Source organism: Columba livia, chromosome 2 (assembly GCF_036013475.1).
Source record: "Columba livia isolate bColLiv1 breed racing homer chromosome 2, bColLiv1.pat.W.v2, whole genome shotgun sequence".
NCBI lineage: Eukaryota > Metazoa > Chordata > Aves > Columbiformes > Columbidae > Columba > Columba livia.
Window position 1 is genome coordinate 18,596,214 of NC_088603.1, and position 20,214 is coordinate 18,616,427.

At 38.9% G+C, this 20,214-nt stretch overlaps 1 protein-coding gene across 7 annotated transcripts in view; it reads right to left on the reverse strand.

Moving 5' to 3' along the window:
• The window catches only part of MYO3A (myosin IIIA), a 122,200-nt gene that overhangs the window by 42,577 nt on the left and 59,409 nt on the right, over window positions 1–20,214 (reverse strand). For all 7 annotated transcript variants that reach the window (XM_065050709.1, XM_065050711.1, XM_065050714.1 and 4 more), the window contains 9 exons: window positions 12,903–13,002; window positions 11,299–11,415; window positions 10,090–10,194; window positions 9,922–10,005; window positions 8,996–9,198; window positions 6,805–6,903; window positions 6,592–6,706; window positions 3,161–3,287; window positions 2,015–2,225 (listed from right to left, as the gene is read on the reverse strand). In XM_065050709.1, the coding sequence (XP_064906781.1) occupies window positions 2,015–2,225; window positions 3,161–3,287; window positions 6,592–6,706; window positions 6,805–6,903; window positions 8,996–9,198; window positions 9,922–10,005; window positions 10,090–10,194; window positions 11,299–11,415; window positions 12,903–13,002 (1,161 nt within the window). The remainder of the gene's footprint in view (window positions 1–2,014; window positions 2,226–3,160; window positions 3,288–6,591; window positions 6,707–6,804; window positions 6,904–8,995; window positions 9,199–9,921; window positions 10,006–10,089; window positions 10,195–11,298; window positions 11,416–12,902; window positions 13,003–20,214) is intronic.

Sequence of the window (20,214 nt, forward strand, 5' to 3'; positions counted from 1 at the left end):
TTACAGTGACTAACTTCATTATTATTCCACCGAAGGAAATAATGGGCTAAATCTATATGCCATTTTAACAGGATAATTTTTCCTAAACCAGCTATCTCTTAAAATAACAATCCATTTTTTTAAAAAAACAATAAATGCACATACATTCAAACATGACTATATTTGCCAAACAGATACACCAAGTGTACACCAAGTCACATAATGACTGAATCAACTGGTAAGTGTATAGAGGATTTAAAATCTTACTTTTAAACTAATATTTGCTAGTTATTATTCTATTGTAAAAAACTGACTACAGTACAGGAACAACATGGAGTTCTTTTTGCTTCTTTTGTAATAAAACAGGCTTTACTTACCAGCATCTTGAAATCGAAGATTGCTGTAATTAAATATGATTCCTTCATATTATTTATTCAAAACAATTAAAACTGCTTATTTTAACATAAAAGTCAAAAGAATGAATAGCCAGAACTTCTATACATCTAAATTATTATTTTAAGCATTGGAGTGTGGGTATGAATTTAAATTCCAGAGAAGTACTACTAATAAAAGTTTAGTTTGAAATTTTAGCTGAGGCATTCTGGGAGATATGTGTTCATTTCTGCAACTGGATAGAAGTTCTAAAATTGAAACAAAAGATTAGGAGGATGTATTTTATATCAAACTGAAGTTGACATTAGCATTTTTTTCCTAGGTAAATTAAAAAGAATAAATCACATTCCATCTATAAAACCCCTTTGAGGGGCCATCTGAAACCAACTTTCTCGCCCCCTCCAAAAAAAAAAAGTGTAGGAAATCAGATCTGAAGAACCAGCCTCAAGATACTAATGAATAGTACTTGAAACTCTTTGAGAAGTCCACCTCAAAAATTGAATCATTTAATTGTGGAAGGATCAAAGGTGTTTATTTATTTTGACCTGACTTTGGTGACCATTTTATCTGTCCAGAAATTACGTGGTTTTGTGAATAGACTGCTGAAATTTGCCGCCTCATTCCTTCCCAGAGCTAATTACAAAAAATAACAAAGACAAATCATTTTACTCCCACAAAACCAGAGCAGATTTCTGTGGCGGGGTGTTGGGTTTTTTTGTTTGGTTGTTTTTTTTTGGGGGGGTAAGGTGGGGTGGGGTGGGTTGAGTTGGGTTTAGTTGGTTTGGGTTGGTTTGGTTTTTTTAGTGAACGTTTCAGGTCAAACTTTCTCTGTCCTTACCCGCACAGCAAGTATTCAATTTCAAAAGGGTTCTATAACAGACAGTGCTGCATGCACTTTATTCTATCATTTACTGATTTGAATATAATATTTGAAAGTTCAGACAAAATTTAGGATTGCAGCCTTGGCTTTCTTCAGAAGATTTAAAGAAAAAAAAAATTATCTAGAAAACGCTGATTTGCAAACCAAAGCTATTTGTTATTGATATTTCACTTCGGGTAGTTATAAGTTTGCCCCTTTTCACTGCTATTATTCAGCCATAGAGGGCCCTGACCTTTAGGATCTATAGTGTAAGCCACATAATTTCTTCTTTGATTAATCTGAAAAATGTGTTACATCTTCATTCCCAATATCTTTCTTGTCTGTGTGTTCAAAAGTCACCCTGGAAGGGTAAGGTGGGCATTAGCCTCAGTGAATGTGTTTGAAAACTACTTTCACATATGTATGGAACCATGCTCATAAGAACAGCGACAGAAGCACCAGCATGGGAGCAAGTAAGAGCAGAATCTGACCTGTGTAATCAACACATAAATGTCAAGAGTCAACTCTGTGTACAGGGGAATTAGTGTAAAGGAAGAAGTAGTTAATATGTCATTTACAAAGGGTCAAGTGAGAGAAGGTCAAACAGGAAAGCATAAGACACCTGTGCTATCCGTATCTACTATATTTTCACTGCATACTACAAATAAGATAAAAGCTTTTTTTCTAACATGATGGTGTCAGAAACAAAAAGGTAGCAGAGAAAAAGTAGATGAGAACACTTGTAGGTGATACTATTCTCCATGATGGAAAAGCTTCTTTTACCTTAAATGTTTGTCAGGTTTGAGTAAAGTGTTGATGCGATTGACTATCCAGCTGAAGAGGCGCCCGTACAGTGCTTTGGCCATGGCATCTCTGACATCAGTGGCTTTTTCCACAGTGTTGGGACGAATAATTGTTTCTCCTCGAGTCACCACACAGTGAGAGGTGAGGGCCTCTTGCAGTTCATCTGCCTGGATACACAGTAAGGATGCGCCTGGGAAGCAAGGTCACAGGCAAGGCTCAGAGGCAGACTTTGGAAGGAGAAATAGACATTTCTGCAATCAAGGCTGCAAGTGCAACGTATTATGAATAAGGGCTGGAACTATGACTAACAAGGGTGTTCACATCAAACAGTTGTCAGTGTCCAATTTAGTCACCAGCATTCCCAGCTTCCACTGCAGTCAGTGAGCAAGTGATTAAAAGTAGAGCCCTTAGGTTTTAAACTGCTTTATAAAGAGGGCTATTCCTCCAAACTGTCTACAGAGAAATCGAGGTGACTATGTCAGGAGCAAGTAACTTGTGAGGTGTGAATACCTCTCTCAGTTATAATCCATCCATATAAGTAGTTGCTGTCCTCCTTTTACTGCTTCTTTCCCAGTTGCACAATATTTTTCTATTTATGGCAGGAAAATGTGTAAAAATATAGAATGAAGACTTAATTATCTCCCCACCTGTAATCACTCTGAAAGAGTAGCAACTTCCATGAAAATTTTTGCCTCTTTCCCTCCTCTACCTCCCTGCAGCCTATAACATAAGGTATCCCTTCCAAAGAACTGGTGAGCCATAAGTAATGAGTATCTGAGAGAGAAACTAGGGAGAAACGCTATTCAAAGTGTTAATGATGCTCTCCATCAAATGTTCAAATAACTTTGGAAAAATTCCAAAGATTTTCTTTTCAGGCATCTGCAGTATTAGACATATTTCCTGAATGCCAGTGAACTGTTTAGTCAAATAAGGTGCATAATATGGACAACTTTTTAATTTTGCATTTGAATTCAGGTGGGCTTGGAATTAATCTATCTTCAGCATTTAATTATTTGTGCAAAATTTCCATGTGAATGCAATTTTCATTGGTAACTCTCTAGCAATAAAATAAATTTGCTATCAAAACACTAAACAAAAAATCTCAAATCAAGAAAAACCACTCACAATTCTCAAGGGCTACCGGATTGGAAATGTTGCTCTTGTCAATCATATGTTCAGATACCACTGCAGAAAATTCAATGTTACCCACATTTAAAATGGCAGCCAGGACACTGTACACACTTCCAAGTTCCTGCAAAGTATATTAAAAAAGATGCAACACTTAATAGCCAGACAGAATTGTCACTTTGGTTTGTGTGACGGGCACGCATGTGTGTTGTTTCCTAAGCCTGGAACAATCATTGTCCCTCTCTTGACTGCCTCCTGCCCATGACTTTTAGGAAAACTTTTCTCAGCATAGTCTTTCAGGTGTAAGACACCTGAAAAGAGCAAGGTAAGCTACAGCCTAGCCTCATCTCTCTTCTATACTTGTCTATGGGACAGGGCTGACATAGAGCAGCGGAAGCACAAAACAGTGGTGAGCGTAATCCTCTTACACAGAAGGAATTCAGAGGTTATATATATCTACCCTTCACTGTGTCTACAAGCATAACTGTGCCTAAAAATGTAATACCTAGGTCAAAATATAAAAAAAATCTGCATCTATATTTCTTTGATCATGGAAATTAAAGGGACTTCAAAGAACAGGTCTGCAACAGCGCTCACCAACATCATTAGAAAAAGTTTGACTGGGAGAAGAATCAGATCTCACATCTCTGGTTTGCCAAAGCGCTTTACCCTTAGAAATGTCACATAGGAACTCTGTACTCACCAAAGCACTTTGGTATGGATTTTACTTAAACATATTTAAATTTCAAATTATTTAGTAGGTTCTGAAGAGGGATTCTGCCTTGAAAATGGGCTAATACTAGTCTTGACAGTCAAGGGATATATACAGTAAATTAAGTACTTATATATGGCAAATAAGGTTATATTTGCACTTAATGAGACAGTGCTTTCATTGCAGGTTTGATTTAGATTTGAACTGTGAATTTTCATTTGAACTGTGAACATTTATCAGTATACTTGATCATCTGAGGTTTTAAGCTAGGAATCTGTGATATTACATATCCTGAGGCATGCAGTGATAGTATATTTTATAAACAGCAGTTTTATAAGTTTTATAGTAGTTTTATAAGAATCAGTTTTGTAAATTTGATTGGTATTTTATAATGATGGACTTATTATAATTGCATTGCATTTTATTCCTACTATTAAACAGCTTGCTGGTACCATGTCAGGCATCATTTACTTAGATAAATCCTTAAGTGCTCTAGAATACTTCATCTTGTTTTCAACACTTTCAGAAATTAATCTAGCAGTTAATAATTATTTTAGTGACAGCAAGACAAACTAGATAAGCTCACTCTAATAAATTACGGTCAGCATAATTGGCACACAGTTTACCTATGTTTTAAGCAATCATTTTCATTTTAAGCTTAGGAACTCAGAAGAAATGTTAAGAAAAGGATAGCTTAACTTCTGCCGTTATTCTGTACAGTACAAACAGCTGCTGACATTTTTGTGTCCTTTTCCAATGTATTTGAAATCTGGCTTGATCTGTTTCATACAGCATGATTACTGTTCACCTCAGGTAGTCCTTTCCTATTAACTTTGCCATGCAGCCTGAAATCAAACACCGATTTTAAGACAGGGAGTATTGACAGTAGCTGCTATGAAAGCCTCCCAGTCAGTCAAAAACAAATTTCAAAGAAATAAAGCCTTGTTTAGGACTCAGTTTTAATTGGAGTGGAGAAGATATTCTGTCCAAGGCTTTCTGCTAACAGAACATGGAACATGCTTATATAGAACCTCCTCTGTGCACTGAGATAAATGTCATAGCTTAAGACTGCATTACTAAAAAGTGAATTTAGAAAAGGAACTTGTCTTACAGTATCTTTTTCTCACTGAAAATAAATTGCCTCTGCACATGCATCCTGTATCAGAACCTTAATGGGGGAAGAGGACTTCGGTGTTCCCTCACTCTTGCATACACAGCCTCAGATAGACTAATTCCCCCTTTGGAGAATGTAAGACAGGATAACATGGATGTGGCTCAGATGGAACCACAGTTAGATTGCCCCTGGCACTCAACCTGCTTCTGAAACTGTGGTAGTTCTACGGGTAGATAAGTCTTCACAGATTCAGCTCCCGGTGGCTTGCTGAGTTAATCAAGTGAATATCCATGCTAGAACTGCACAATGCGGCCAGTGACCTAGTTCTAACTGGATCTTCAATATGTAAGGAAAGTCATCTCTTCTGGATGATCAGGATTATTGTTTCCATCCATCCCAGTGAACAATTGCTGGGAACAAAAACAGGCTTGCTGCTTTTCATGGTATAAATAAAGACTTATAAAGGTCTCTGGTGCTGTGACAAAACTGCTGTGAATGCTGAACTGTGCAGATACTTCCACGCTGCTTCTGGAAAGGTGACAGTTCAGGTGTGAAAGGATGTCTGCTATTACAGGTGGGATATTACTAAGTGCAATAGTTGTGAATAAGCATGTAGAGGAGAAAAAGACTGTGAACTCCACAGCTACTGCGACTTCATGCAAAATGAGTATGGAAGAACAGAATAGGTGAATGAATCTGTTCTGCTAGCTATTCAAATATTTACATTGAGGAAAACCAGAAATATTCAACTGAAGTGAGCAATTTTCTGTGAAAAGCTCCTTACAACATGAAGTTTTGTCAAGAAAATTAAAACATACATCCATTCTGCAGCACTAGTGCTATATTTCACAGATACTATATGGATCATACTCCTATTATCGTTTGTGATAAATGAAGTAAGAGGTAAATACAGTTGTGATGCACCACTTCTAAGAAGAGAGAACTAGGGTGCAGATGGGATTCCCTTTCCTTGCATCCTACTTTATAAATCCAGAGGCCTGTTTTTATTTTAATAATACTAAAGACAGCCCAAGGAGAGGGGTTTAATTGCCAGTAGAACAATTATATGGGATTATAAAGAAAGTACGGGTTCAGTTAATCTTTAGCGAGGGGATTCACTCCAAAGGGATGTAAAAACTTCATTCACCTTTGCCTCTGGAGTTGTGAAAATGTATTGAGTTCATCAAAACTCAGATCAAATCAATGAATTTTTAGAACTCTCACCATGGACTTCATCTTAAAACAGAGATGAGCCTCATATTCACAGGGCTAAAATTATAGACTAATAAATAGTTTCAGCACCATCTTCTATGCATTTAATTTCGAAAAGCCTTTTTTTCTCAATTACTCAGCTGTGCTATGTTCACTGATTTCAAAGTCTTGTTGACTAATACCATTTTATTAGTTTATCGATGCCTTGAAACCTTAAAAATTTAAATGTGGTAATATAACAGTAAGTTGACCATGCAATATCCTAAAACATAAACACACTACTGCTAAAGGAAGAAAATAACAAGGGAGATTGTTTGAATGCTTTACACAAGTTTTTCCTGATTAAGGTAGCCATTAAAATTCACAAAACAAAGGGTTATCAGCACTCACCTCCAGCGTAAAACCTATGACTTTGAAGCATTGCTCAATTAATTCAAATTGAGACTTATAGAAGCTATTGTTCATGAAATCTTGCACTATTCTGAAATGATCATTTTGCAGATATCTGAAAGAGTTGATGGATGCAGAATGTAAATGACATTGAGAATTCAACAACATCACATTTCTTAGTAACCGGTTTATGTAAAAAATAAACTGCATTACCTGGGAGGTCTATATTCTGGCAGTTTATAATGTGCAAGTTTTTTCTTTTCTGCCAGACCAGCATAAATATAATAAAAAATATGGAAATTTTTCTCTCCTCTGAAACAACAGAAACAAAAAACTGGTTTAGCAATGTAACTATGTTACATTTACTGATGACATACATGCTATCATTAAATGTTATTTTAACATGGAAGACATGCAAACCAACAGAGCACCCTGAAAGAAGCTTTATTACACAAATGTCTGTGAACACGCTTTCTGTGCCATCGTTCTGAATCTGCCAGGGTGGCTGCTCAGTGCTACAAGCAGCTAAATGCCGCTCAGCCTTTGATGCAATTGGTAGATGCTGGGTGAGATCTTGTACATTGCTCACCCACCTACACTAAATGGGCTGCTTAACCTCCAATTATTTAAAAATAATCTGACCATGGGAGAGCTTTACACTCCTGATTCACTGAATCCAGTATATTTGCTGTGTCCTTTAGCCCTGAACCCAGAAAATACATAAGCAGACATTCAGCAAAGGGCCTTAAGACTTGGTATGCTTTGCCTAAAATTTAGGTGGCCAAGCCCACAGAATGATTATTCTTGCACATCCAAGGTTCCTGTGCACCTTATGAGGAAGAGCTAGATGCTTAGGTGGAAATTTGCAACCACCACTGAAGCCTGAGATGGCCAAGACATTTTACTGTGGACAGTCAGCAGTAGAAAACAAGATCAATTTAAGGAGTGGTAACAGATCCCTCTCTTCCCCCTGTGCAACCATAAAGTTGCAGAGCCACGCTTAGCATGCTCTGAAACCCCACTGTGTCCCGAGGGTTTGTGTAGGTTCCAAATCTCTTGGCTTTAAGTGTATCTGGAACTTGGGTTTCCCATTTCCTGGGCAATCAGTCACTGGCTTTCTGAAAAAAAGTCATTCCTAGCTCTCTGTGTGAGTTTGGGAGTCACGTTCTCCCAGAAGAGCAGAACAGACAGCCCTGGCAATGCAAGTACCCAAATGCCAGTTCTCTGCCCTGGCACAGCCGTATGGACCAGCCACACTGAGACCGCCCTGAACGGAAAAACACACTTGACACAAACAGCTTCAGGTGCCTTTGGAAGTTCATGTCTCAAAATTTTACCTCCTACATGGCTGTCACACTAAACAGTCCAGTATCATTGTGTGAATTCAGACATCCACGTACCTACATAAATAGCATCTGAAGCACGTAAATGCTTTGCTGACTTCCTGTCTCAGCATGTGGCTAAATATAAATACAAACTGACAGCCACAGAACAAACACATGAAACATTATGAAAAAAAATTGATATTTTAAGAAAAAAGCTGATTCTGTTCTGAAAAAAGCAGTTTCTGTGGTTATATTCAACTGGGGAAAACAAAACCATTTAATAAAATTGCCTCTAACTTTAAATTGTCTATTGAAACATTCCAAATGATACTGAGATGTTCTTCACATCACAAATCTACAACAGGCAACAAGGTCATGCTGAACTACAAAATGAGTAAAAACTAGTAAGAGATCAAAAAAAGTAATTATTCAAATAGGTGACAACATTTCTTGTCTTGAAGTCCATTTGTTTTGTTGTTATTATGGCAAAATATTTTTTATCTGGATGTGCTATATATTAGGATCAAAAATGCATGTCAATAATTTAAATTAATTGTAATGCCATTTAATTTTGCTGTCATTTTATATTAAGGGATTCACACATGACAGAGATGGATTTGTTCTGCATTTGGTCCATAACCCTTTATAATCAAACCCTACTGGATGCTCCAAAATGGAAAATAAGCATTTTGCAAACAAACAAACAAAGAAAGCTACAATACTAGAGGAAACATAGAGGAATTAAATTCAAATTATATACTTAATACGATACTTCAAACTTGCACAAAGAAATTTACAACTGAACTGTTAGAAAGTTTTTAATTCTTTACACGTTCTGATACACTTCATATATCACATATGCATTTTTATGAGATTTGTTTAAATAACTCAGGAGGCAAGGAAAAAAAAATCAGGAGTAGTTTTCAGCTAGCTTACAGATTTAGAAACTGTTCATATATCATTTATAAGGAAAAAAATCCCAATACATTATCCATCTTCATGTTTTGATGTGAGATAATTTCCTGCATAGGCCTACTCCATAACCCCCAAATTAGGTCAAATATATTTTTTATACTTACACTGCCTGGTGAACAACTCTGGATTTTTCAAGGAGATACTCTGAAATCTGAGCTCCCACTACAGTGCCACCACAAGTGAATTTCATTTCCAAATACTTTCCAAATCTGCTTGAATTATCATTAATGATAGTGCCTGCATTCCCAAATGCTTCTACAAGGTTATTCACCTGCAGGATCTTCTCCTGTAGAGTCCTGTTATTAGCCTAGATATGAAAAAGATATTGCTTAAAATTATCACTAATCATTAAACTACATTAATTCTCAAGTATTTCTTTCCTCTTCTAGTTGGTATTGTAAAGTGTGACATCATCAGGGCAGCCATTACCATGTGAATCGTCTGGGAAGACAGGCATATACATATAACCAAACCTGTCAGAATATAGCACTCTGCAGCACTAATGACTGGCTGGAAGAGATAACACACATAATGATAATGACAGCACTGGAACTAATAAATTCCTGTGGTCCAGCACTCTGAGATGGCTGGGCTGCTTTTAGGATCCTTGTTAGCATCTGCTGACTGCTGTGCTGCACCATACCAATAGATCAGTTTGCTTTAATCTCACCTGGGACATGCAAAAATGGCATTCTATTTAGAAAATTATGGTGGTCACTTCCAAAAATGAACATATCCCACTGACAGCAATCGGGTTTTAGAAGGAGGTGAAAAGATAGTGTCCTGGTTTCAGCTGGGATAGTTAATTTTCTTTCTAGTAGCTCAGTTTTGGTTTTAGTAGGAGAATAATGTTGCCAACACACTGATGTTGTGGTTGCTGGTGGGTAGTCAAGGACTTTTTGGCTTCCCCTGCTCTACTAGGTACACGAGAAGCTGGGAGGGGGCAAAGCCAGGACAGCTGACCCAAGCTGGCCAGTCAGTCAGGTCTAAGACAGCAAAGACTGACAGAAGCATTCCCTTTGAAACGTACCTTGCCCAGGACAGTGAGCTGCTGAACCAGAAGATGGGCACTTTGTGTCTTGCCAGCTCCACTTTCTCCAGAAATAACGATACACTGCACAGAACAAAAGCATGACTCTGAGCTCATTACATATCTCTCAGCCTAGCAAAGGATAGAATTAAGACAACTCATCTTTACCTGATCAGAGTTGTATGTCACCATGGACTGATAACCTATGTCAGCAACAGCAAAAATATGAGGAGGGTTGGCAGTCCGTTTGGCTCCAATATACAGTTTGGAATGCTAAGTGTAAGAAAAATTAAAACATTATCAGTGCTCCTTAATATTTTTTTATAGTTTAGGTTTATCTTCAGATTAGTGCACAGCACGCTGAGGTTACCAGCAGTGATGTTTTCTGATTGAGCTGTTACTGCCCTCACTATACCACGGATCTGTATGTACTTAGTACTGTAAGAACTGCTAAAAACAACGAAGCACAATTTTGTATTATGTCAGCCCTGATTATGCTATGAAACTCAAATTATTAGAGGAAAATTTAATGTTGCCAGACATCAAGGACCAACTTACAATTTCATTTTATTTATACTTCTCATCCTCTTAGTATTTCCGCATGACATTGATGTCAAATTTTAAGGTCTCTACCTGTAGAATCTAATAATTAATCATGCCAATTATTGTACGATCAGACTTTCATATCTGCCCCCTTTTGTATAATGGGCAGGCAACTTGAGAAAAGTTAAAATTTTACAGGGCTGCTTTGTAAACTGTCTGATCAATTAAATAGCTGTGGCTTCCCCAGCTGGTGTGGGAGGAAATGCTCCCAGCTCCTACCTCCAGCCATTTAAGCTGTTCTATGTGGGAAGTGGAATGTTCCCACACACAAAGAGGGGCAAGATCTACCTGAAAAAATGCACTTGTCTGTACAGATACTGCTTCTGAACTAGCTGCTCTGGTCAGCTAGTGCCTTTGTATTTGTGGGGTGCTGGTCAACAAATCTTACAAAGCTTAGCACAATTTATCTCAGAATTAATGTTGAAAGTCACTAGAAGAACAATAAGCTCAAAAATCCTATTTCTATCCGTTGACTAAAATGGACAACTTGCTTAGATATAGCTTTTTACACTTCAGACATGAAACAGACATGATCTACAATACAGACATAAAGATATTAGAAATTAAATTCATTGGAATTTCTCATTTCTGTGCTGAAATTCAGGACATAATAAGGATGTGTGTCAACATGCACTTGAAGGGACTGGTAATTCTGTTTTTCAGAGTGAACTGAAGTAAAACTCAAGAATGGTCTTAATTTATGTTTAACACAAATATTCATATTTTAATGGAAATTAGAACTAGTTTAAAAGAACCAAACCTAGATTTTCACACCTGTGAAGAATAAATATCTATGTTCCGAAACGGATTGACAGCAATGAGAATGTCCCCAACATATGTGTAGATCTGATCCTTGGCATAACTCTTCTGCAACTGCTCTGTTACTGTATTCTGATGGAGAAAGAACAGGAACACTGAATCACATGGGGAAAAATAATAGGACAATGTACAAAATATTTATGTCATTACAATGAGTGAGGATAGAGGGAGAAGGTGTAAATAGTCAGGAATGCAATTAAGCATGATCTAAAGTGAGTAACACTCCAACACACTGGTATTCCTAATTTCTTGTGTCCAAACTCACTTCGAACAATATAAACTTACAGATTCACAAGTGGCTGTAGAAAAATGTGTTAATAAGTACTGCTTTAATTCAACTACTCAAAAGTTTCCATGTGACATGCCTGTCTTCATTTCTAACCACTCATATGCAAAAGAGGTTTTAAATTGGATTGCAATTAGTAAAATATCATATAGTCAAATGATGCCTTTAGGTGGAGGCTTCCTGAGGACTTTCCTGAGAATGCTCTACCTCTGAGGAGATGTGATATACTTCTTGCTCATCTGGGGTTTTTGTTCCTTCTCTTTAGCTCAGTTTATTTATATGCTTCATGGCAAAAGATAAAAATCAGTCTTGCTAGCATATAGCTATTCCCAATATTTTAAAAATGTTTAAATCTGAGCTTTGTGCAGTAGATAAAGTTTGGACCAGCTCAATTAGTATTAACTAAACATTAAGTTACTATAACCAAGCTCTTGGATGATGGAAGATGTTCTGTGAGCTGTTATAATTATGCAGTTTACCACCCCAAGAGCCACATTTAGTATTCTGGACAGTATACCAGAGAAGTTTTAGAGATAAGAGAATGTGAATTATAGTCTATGCACAGCCTAGTAGAGGAAGAATGACAGTTTGTTTACAACCACTGATGGCCTCTAAGACCTGCAGATAATGTGCTGTGTTCTGATTCTGCTTTCTGGTTTTGAAGCCTAAAGCATAAACACAATGGACTTCCCCTCTAGTATGTATGTTCTCCTGCTCCCAGTGGATTCATTTTCAAACCTTGACAAGCCTGTGAGATTTGTATCAGTAATTTTGTTAAAAGTTCACCAGAACGCAATGACAGGTCAGAGCCCCAGCTGACATAAACTGTTGTCAATGGATCCCCACACTAAGTAAGTCAGGGAGAATCCAGCCTAGGAGAGTATGGTAAGCTGGTTTAAGACAACTCTAGATGTCCAAGCAACAGGGGAGAAGGTGCTTGTCCTTGGACCAATTTTAGGTTAATACATCATTACAAACTAGGTATTTAGCTGCAACAAAATCCAGCAATATAAACACAGTTAAGCAAATGGTGCTACAATACTGCTTGGTCTAAGGCTGTAACTGCAGAGGGTGTTTTAGCTTTGAGTTGGAACCATTCCTGACAGCAAATCTCATCTAAACTATTTGGGATAAACTAGTAAAATGCCATTGCACATTTACTTACACAACTGAAGTGTGACAATATAGTTGAACTTGAAAATCAACAGCACACCATCGTGTTTTAATATGTGATTACCCCTCTTCAGGAAAGTGTGAAAAAGGAGTTTCTTACCTCATCCAGTACCTCCAAGGTTGCTAGATCATCTACCTCCTCCTGGTTTGAAACTAGTGACTTAGTGTAGTTCCCTTTCTTTGTATGAATACGTTCAAATCTAGAAAAGAAAGACATGCAATTTCCTGATGTAAGGAATCACAGATCTTGCAACTGTAACCATCTTGAAGGCAATTCAGCCAAAACATTCCAGCTTTCCACTGTTGGAATTAAAACACATGAATCTTTCAAAAACAGGATATAGCCTCTTAGTGCAGCACACCTGTATTTGACAATTCAACATCTATGGTTTGATCACACAACTGATACCATGAAGCACTATTTTACTGTTACAGATCCCTGCTTGATCACACTCTTACATCAGCTGCAGGACTGGAACGATGCAGTACAGGGAAAAGAATATATTTTACAAAGCATGTAACAGTCAAACTCCGGCACCTACCTGCAAAAAGAAAAATGACCCAGATAAAAATTATGGATAGGACAAAACCAGGGGTGTATGATCAAATAGTATGGCAAGGATGATGCAGACAAAGCATTCAGGATGGAAACATTTCTAGCTTAGTAATGACAATCCTCTAAAGCCTGGCTGAGATGGCCACACTGTAGAGCGAATGGCTACAAAACCACTGGGCTATGTGAAACACGCCCTGCCTAAGAAGAAATTTCTTGGACTCTACAGGAAAAAAATCATACAGAATAAAGTAACACATTTTCAAATTTTTTCTTATCAGGGTTAAACTTTAATTAAGTATGTCTGAAAGTGAAATTTCTTTTCTCTTTTAATCAAACCAAAGAAAACTTTATGCAGTTGTATAGAAATTAGCAAGAAAATTCCCAGAGACTTGGATCATTCTCTATCCAAGAGGAAGGGCATTGCTAAACAAAGCAAAAGCAGCAGAGAATGCAAGGTTTACAACTTGCATTAGTTATACTTGCTCTGTGAAATGGGGAAAATCGGGGAAAGGGAAACCGTATAAGTAACAGCTGAGTTCACAAACTAAATCAAGCTCAGATGTGCAATACAGCACTAGCACAGAAAGACTACCAAGTAAATGTGATCTCCTGGTATGACCTCATTCCCGTTGATACTATAGGTAGGAAGGCACCATTCAAGCACATTGAATGTATACCTTGGTAGGCTGAGACAGCAGGAAAATTGTGTTGTATGAGACATACTCACTCTTTACCTTGATTCTAGACAAGACCAAGGAAATCCTTTATTTAATTTTGACACTGGACATATAGCATGAGTAAAAGCAGTGCAGGAGTTTCATACCCACCACAGCCAACTGATTCTGCAACCTTAACATCAAAACACAACCATGTAAGACTTCATTGCAAGAGCTAGCACAGATTCACGGCCTCTGTGCCAATACTGCAGCCCAATACCCAGTGTGGAAGCTAAGTGACCACGGAGCACAATGAACAGTATGGAACAACAGGATCTACATTGCCCTGATGGATTAGGGGGACCAAGTCTTTTCAGTTTTACACCCAGCTATTTTGCAGACTACTCACAAACTGCTGTTATAACCCTGGAGCTGCATGGGAAAATAACCCTCCTCCAAATGTTTTATTTCTTTCAGTATTTATTACAAGCCAAAAAAGACTGTTACAGATACAGTTGTAAGGATGATGCTGAGGCTGAATTACATGGAGGTGAAAAGCAACAGGCCTACTACACAGTGCAGTACCAGAGCTTTATTGCTGCCATGCAACATGGAACCTGCAATGTGTGGGCCTATTTCCACATGAGCAGCGCAAACAGACAAGAGATGCAGGAGGAGAACATGTCTGTGGGGAGGGAACATAGGCGGATTTTGCTGCAATAAATCCATAACTGGACAGTATTTGGTATGTATTTAAATACGTTGAAGCAGAAAACATGACAGGCAGAAAACATGAGAGGCAGCATCAAAAGTGATGATGCAAAGCAATTGGCTTCTCCTAGGTGCAATCTCTTCCTCCCTTTCCTTTGGAAACATCTATACCGCAAGAGCTGCTCTGCTAGTACTGTCCTTGAAATAACAATGTGAGACAATTTTTGGTTGTATGTACCCCCAGGTTGTATTAAAAATGTGGCGATATTAAGAATTAAAATAACTCTTCAGCCTTGCAGCACACTGCTGCTGCTGCTTGATTCACATTTACCAGGTAAAGGATATTACTGGATTCAAAGTCAGAGGTGCAGGCAAAATCCTACCCCCTCAATAGAAATCTGTCCTCTCTATAACCCATGCTCCTGTTTATAGGAGCAGTTTCAGCTGAAAGTTTCAGTTTATTCAGTTGAACGAATTTTTCCTTTGTTTCTGCATGAAGGTTGTTTTGTGTCCATAGGATGCATCTAACATCAGCATGACTTTGAGAAAGACTTATCAACGTGCACATGAGGGAAAACGCAGGAACTGCAGGACTACATCAGGCTCTGCTGCTCTATTTTTGCCATTGCCGAAGGAAGACCCAAAACAAGACATCTGTCAAGTTATGCTTTCCATTTCTGGTGGAATTGTTACACACTGAAAACACTTCTTTTTTTTTTTTAAAAAAATTGTTACTGCATATCAGTGAGAGAGCAATATTTCCCAAGTTTGTTTCAATTATAATTTTTAATTTCATGTAAGAAGTTAATAAGTGCCTTGCAGGAAGGGAGGGGAATGCTCCAGTCCCAGAGACTTTTATATTTATTTTTTTTTCTTTTAAGGAAATGATCTCTATTTATGCCAAGGGAGTTTAATTACATAAAATAGATTCTCCTGTAATCCTCTTCAGCTGACATTATGAGAACACTAGCGCTTGTTAAACCAGATTATATTCTCCATTCTCAAGAGTACAGCAGAGCGGCAGATTTGCAGAACACAATATTTTTCTGCTTTGCTGTGAAAGGGCACAGACCCCTCAAGGGCAGTTATACTGCTTCAATTGCTAAAACTCCAACCACTTAAAAAAACCCACATCAGTGCTGTTGACATCAATGCTGAAATTGTGTTATTGTCATGCACATCGACATTGTGAACTGAAATAATCATGTTTCTCTGTTCTGTTCAGAAATTATTTGTTGGAGGCATTAGATCTTGCAGCCACGCTCGGCAAGCAATTCAAGCAGCTAAAGGCCAGAAACATCAACCCAGCATGGACAAGAAAATGAGTCAAGGCAGCATTGTTTCTGTGCATCCTCCTTCACACTCTCCTGCTTATCTTTCAAGATTCAGTTAAATCAAAATGAGGCAACTGCAGCTTTTTCTTCTTCAAATTGTCAGAATGTATTTAAAAGATTTCTGATAGTTCCAAAAATACCATGAAAAGGGAAGTGTGACTCATGATGCCCTGTTGAACTCTCTGCCTAAACTGGTTGGAGAATCATGTACAGACTAAGAAGTGACAGGAAAAGGGCTAGCCTTAGTCTGGGTGTAAAGAAGAAACTAAAAATAATGAAGTTTTCTGTAAGGTGAAGGTGGAAACAGCTCCCAGCAGTTACAAATACCATTAAAAGTGACAAAAGAAAAAGAAGCAGCACAGAGAAACCTGTACAGGATCTGCCATTGCTGATGATTCTGTTTCTCTGGAGGCTGCACAGAGCAATGATAATTCACACTTAAAATTTTGTCTTCAACAGATGTACCTGGTGAAATATGCTTAGATAAAACTATAGTCTTATATCTATGCAAAATCTGTACCTGAATTTAGGAAAGTGTATTGATAGACTCCAGCTGCATCTGCACAATGCTTTGCAGACAAACCTGTGCTCCCTCTGTGTTTAAATGATTGCACAGCACCAGCTGCCGTCTCAGGGAGCTGGGCTCAAGCTTATGCAGAGCTGCTGAGAGCGCAGTGCTGCCCAGCAGAGCTATGGGGCTTTTGGTTCAGAGGTGCCCAGCTGGGTCATGTCCTGGTCTGCACAATCTGTTTGCCAAAGTCTGTGCTGGTTTACCATGCCCTGCAAAAATGCAAATTATTGATCCTTCATAATGGGTTCAAGAAATAGCTGCATCCATGACAAATTTCAGGGAAAAATATGTGTTCTTAAATAAGCAAATTAAATATCTCTAAAAGGATTAGTTCTTTATTGCCCTCATGAGTCAGGCCCCTGGTCCAGAGTCAGAACCATACTGAGAAGACAAAGGGGAAGCTCCAAATGTGAGCGATACCTTGTTAGATATCCCACCTTCAGGAGAAATTAGCTGCTGAGCAAGTGGACTGATGTGACAATAAAGTAGCAGTTGCAGAGCATTAATCTCAGGGAGTCCTGAATGCAGGAGGAACTACTTTCTCCTGTTTTGCTTCAGGAGGCAAACTATTCTCCATTCAGGTATTGCTGCTGCACATTACATTGTATAGAAGGAGGCTGGAACCACTCTAGAGACATACGGGACTGGAGATCTGTTTAAGACCTCTGCTGCCAGAAATTCTTTATTACTTCTACAACCTGAGAGCAGTTTGCAGCATAGCCATCCTACATAGGAGTGTCCTCAGTGCAGGAACACATGCTGCTTGTTGCTACAACAAAGCCTGCACTCAGGAGGGGAAGAAATAGCCTGAAGTAGCCTGAAATGCTTCAAGATTACTCTGGAACTCCAAAGCCTCAGGTTTAAGCCCCTACTCTGACAAACATTTCATCTGGAGACTTTGACCAAGGCAGCACTGGACCCTGTGGGAGCTATCCTACTCTGCTCCTCATATTGCCTTTGTCAAGCTGGTGTGGTCATCTCCTACTCTGCGCTACAGCCTGCTCTGCAGAGCTAAGCCTGAGGGATTGCTATCAGCTGCCTTCCACTGGCAGGATGAGTCAGAGGGAGAAAGACAGAACAACCAGAAAATAAGTGACATAATTCTGGGCAATCAGGGAAAGTAATGGAAGAAAACTATAAGATACTCCCTGCTTTTAATGCTGATGAATAAACTGACAACCACCTTTGTGCATGTTGTACATGAACTTCTATGAACTTCTCCGAAGATTCCAAACAGTTAAACAGAAGAACTGTTTAGCACCCTGTCCCTGGATTTCAGCGTTACCTCTACATGACCAATTTGAAAGGACAAACTCTTAGGATAACTCAGCTCACCCAAAAGCCCTTGCTCTGAATCACTTTGCAGTAGAATGGGTGTCTTTCCCACATGTATTTAGAGGGCATATAAAGATGAGGCTCTTGGGGACCAGAGCCAGTTACTGAAATCTAGGTGCAGTGAATATCACTTGCAAATGCAGCTTACTCTGGAATGAGTCATAATTCCCAAGAAATACACATTGTACTAATCATTGCATATTTCTGCAGAGATTATTGTAAAAGCAGTCAAGATTAAGACAGCCAAACAACTCAAGATAAAAGTCTTACAAGCCTGACTGTCAGGTGTAAATGCGACAGTTCTGAAGGCCGTTTCAAAGACAGCTATTTCTGTCGCAAAGTGAAACTCTTGACAATGCAGTTTTCCCCCCTCCTTTGGCCTAGCAAGAAGTATATTTTTAGAACAGTTTTTGAGTATGTGCTGCAGCACTGATTTCTAATAATTTTTCTCATCACTAATTATAAATTTTAACAGCTACAACATGACTTACAAGAATGTAAGTATGTGATTGAGGGATTGGCTAGAAATGAGGGGAAACTTCAGCAGTGTCCAAAGGTGAATCATAGAATCATAGAATTATTTCAGTTGGAAGAGACCCTCAGGATCATCAACTCCAACTCTAGCACTAAACAATATCCCTAAGAACCTCATCTAAATGCCTTTTAAACACCTCCAGGGATGGTGACTCCAACATTTCCCTGGGCAGCCTGTTCCAATGCTTCACAACCCTTTCAGTCAAGAATTTTTTCCTAATATCCAATCTAAACCTTCCCTCGCACAACTTGAGGCTATTTCCTCTCATCACTTGCTACTTGGGAGAAGAGACCAACACCCTCCATGCTACAACCTCCTTTCAGGTAGCTGTAGATAGCAATAAGGTCTCCTCTCGGCCTCTTTTTCTCCAGGCTAAACAGCCCCAATTCCTTCAACCGCTCCTCATAATACTTGTGCTCCAGGCTGCTCACCAGCTTCATTGCCCTCCTCTGAACTCTCTCCACCTCAATGTCCTTCTTATGATAAGGGGCCCAAAACTGAACACAGGATTCAAGGTGGGGCCTCACCAGTGCCAAGTACAGTGGTACAATCACTTCTCTAGTTCTGCTGGCCACACTATTCCTGATACAAGCCAGGATGTTTTTGGTCTTTTTGGCCACCTGGGCACTCTGCTGGCTCATATGCAGCTGGCTGTTGACAAACACCCCCAGATCCCTCTCTGCCAGGCAGCTTTCCAAACACTCTTCCCTGAGCCTGTAGCGCTTCCTGGGATTGTTATGACCCAAGTGCAGGACCCAGCACTTGGCCTTGTTGAACCTCATACAACTGGCCTCAGTCCAAAGATCCAGTTGGTACAGATCCCTCTGTATGGCCTTCCTACCCTCCAGCAGATCAACACTCCCACCCAATTTGGTGTCATCTGCAAACTTATGGAGGGTGCACTTGATCCCTTCATCCAGATCACTGACAAAGAGATTAAACAGAACTGGGCCCAATACTGAGCCCTGGGGAACACCACTCATGACTGGCCACCAACTGGATTTGGCTCCATCCACCACAACTCTTTGGGCCCGGCCCTCCAGCCAGTTCTTTATCCATTGCAGAGTACACCCATCCAGGCCATGAGTTGCCTGCTTCTCCAGGAGAATGTTGTGGGATACGGTGTCAAAGACTCAAATGAGGTTATTGTTTCTTCATTAGAGAGTGTCTTCTTTTAATTAAAGTTTGTGCAATAAAATCCATTATAATGTTTTTTTATGTGTGTGTGTCACTATCAACACAGAAAAGAATTGAAATACTGTATTTAAAGAAGTAGGTGGTCCTAAGGACTGAAGTAACAGATACAGGATGAAGTTTATTTGTATAAAACCTCAAGATTATGCCACTAGAATGGAACAGAATAATTTCCAATAGTTTTAAGTTCAACAATTGGGAAGTACTGAGGGAAAAGAAGTATCAAGATGTTTATGAGCCATGAACCACTCTGAAAAGAGGCACATACCACCTTATGAAGTTGCACAATGAAACAGGCTTAGCTTGCTGTAGCGATGATAAAGCCAAATCCTACAGAAGCCCAAGGCCCTTGTCCTGAAGGTGACTCCACTCACCAGGAATTTGGAATTGGGTTCTCACAGTTCAGTGAGAACCCAAAAGCTAAACAACAAAGCTACGAATTAAATACACTTAGTATGCAACTTGGCCTGTTTCACCTCCTCCTTAACATGAATTTATCTGCCATAGCTTACTTCATCAT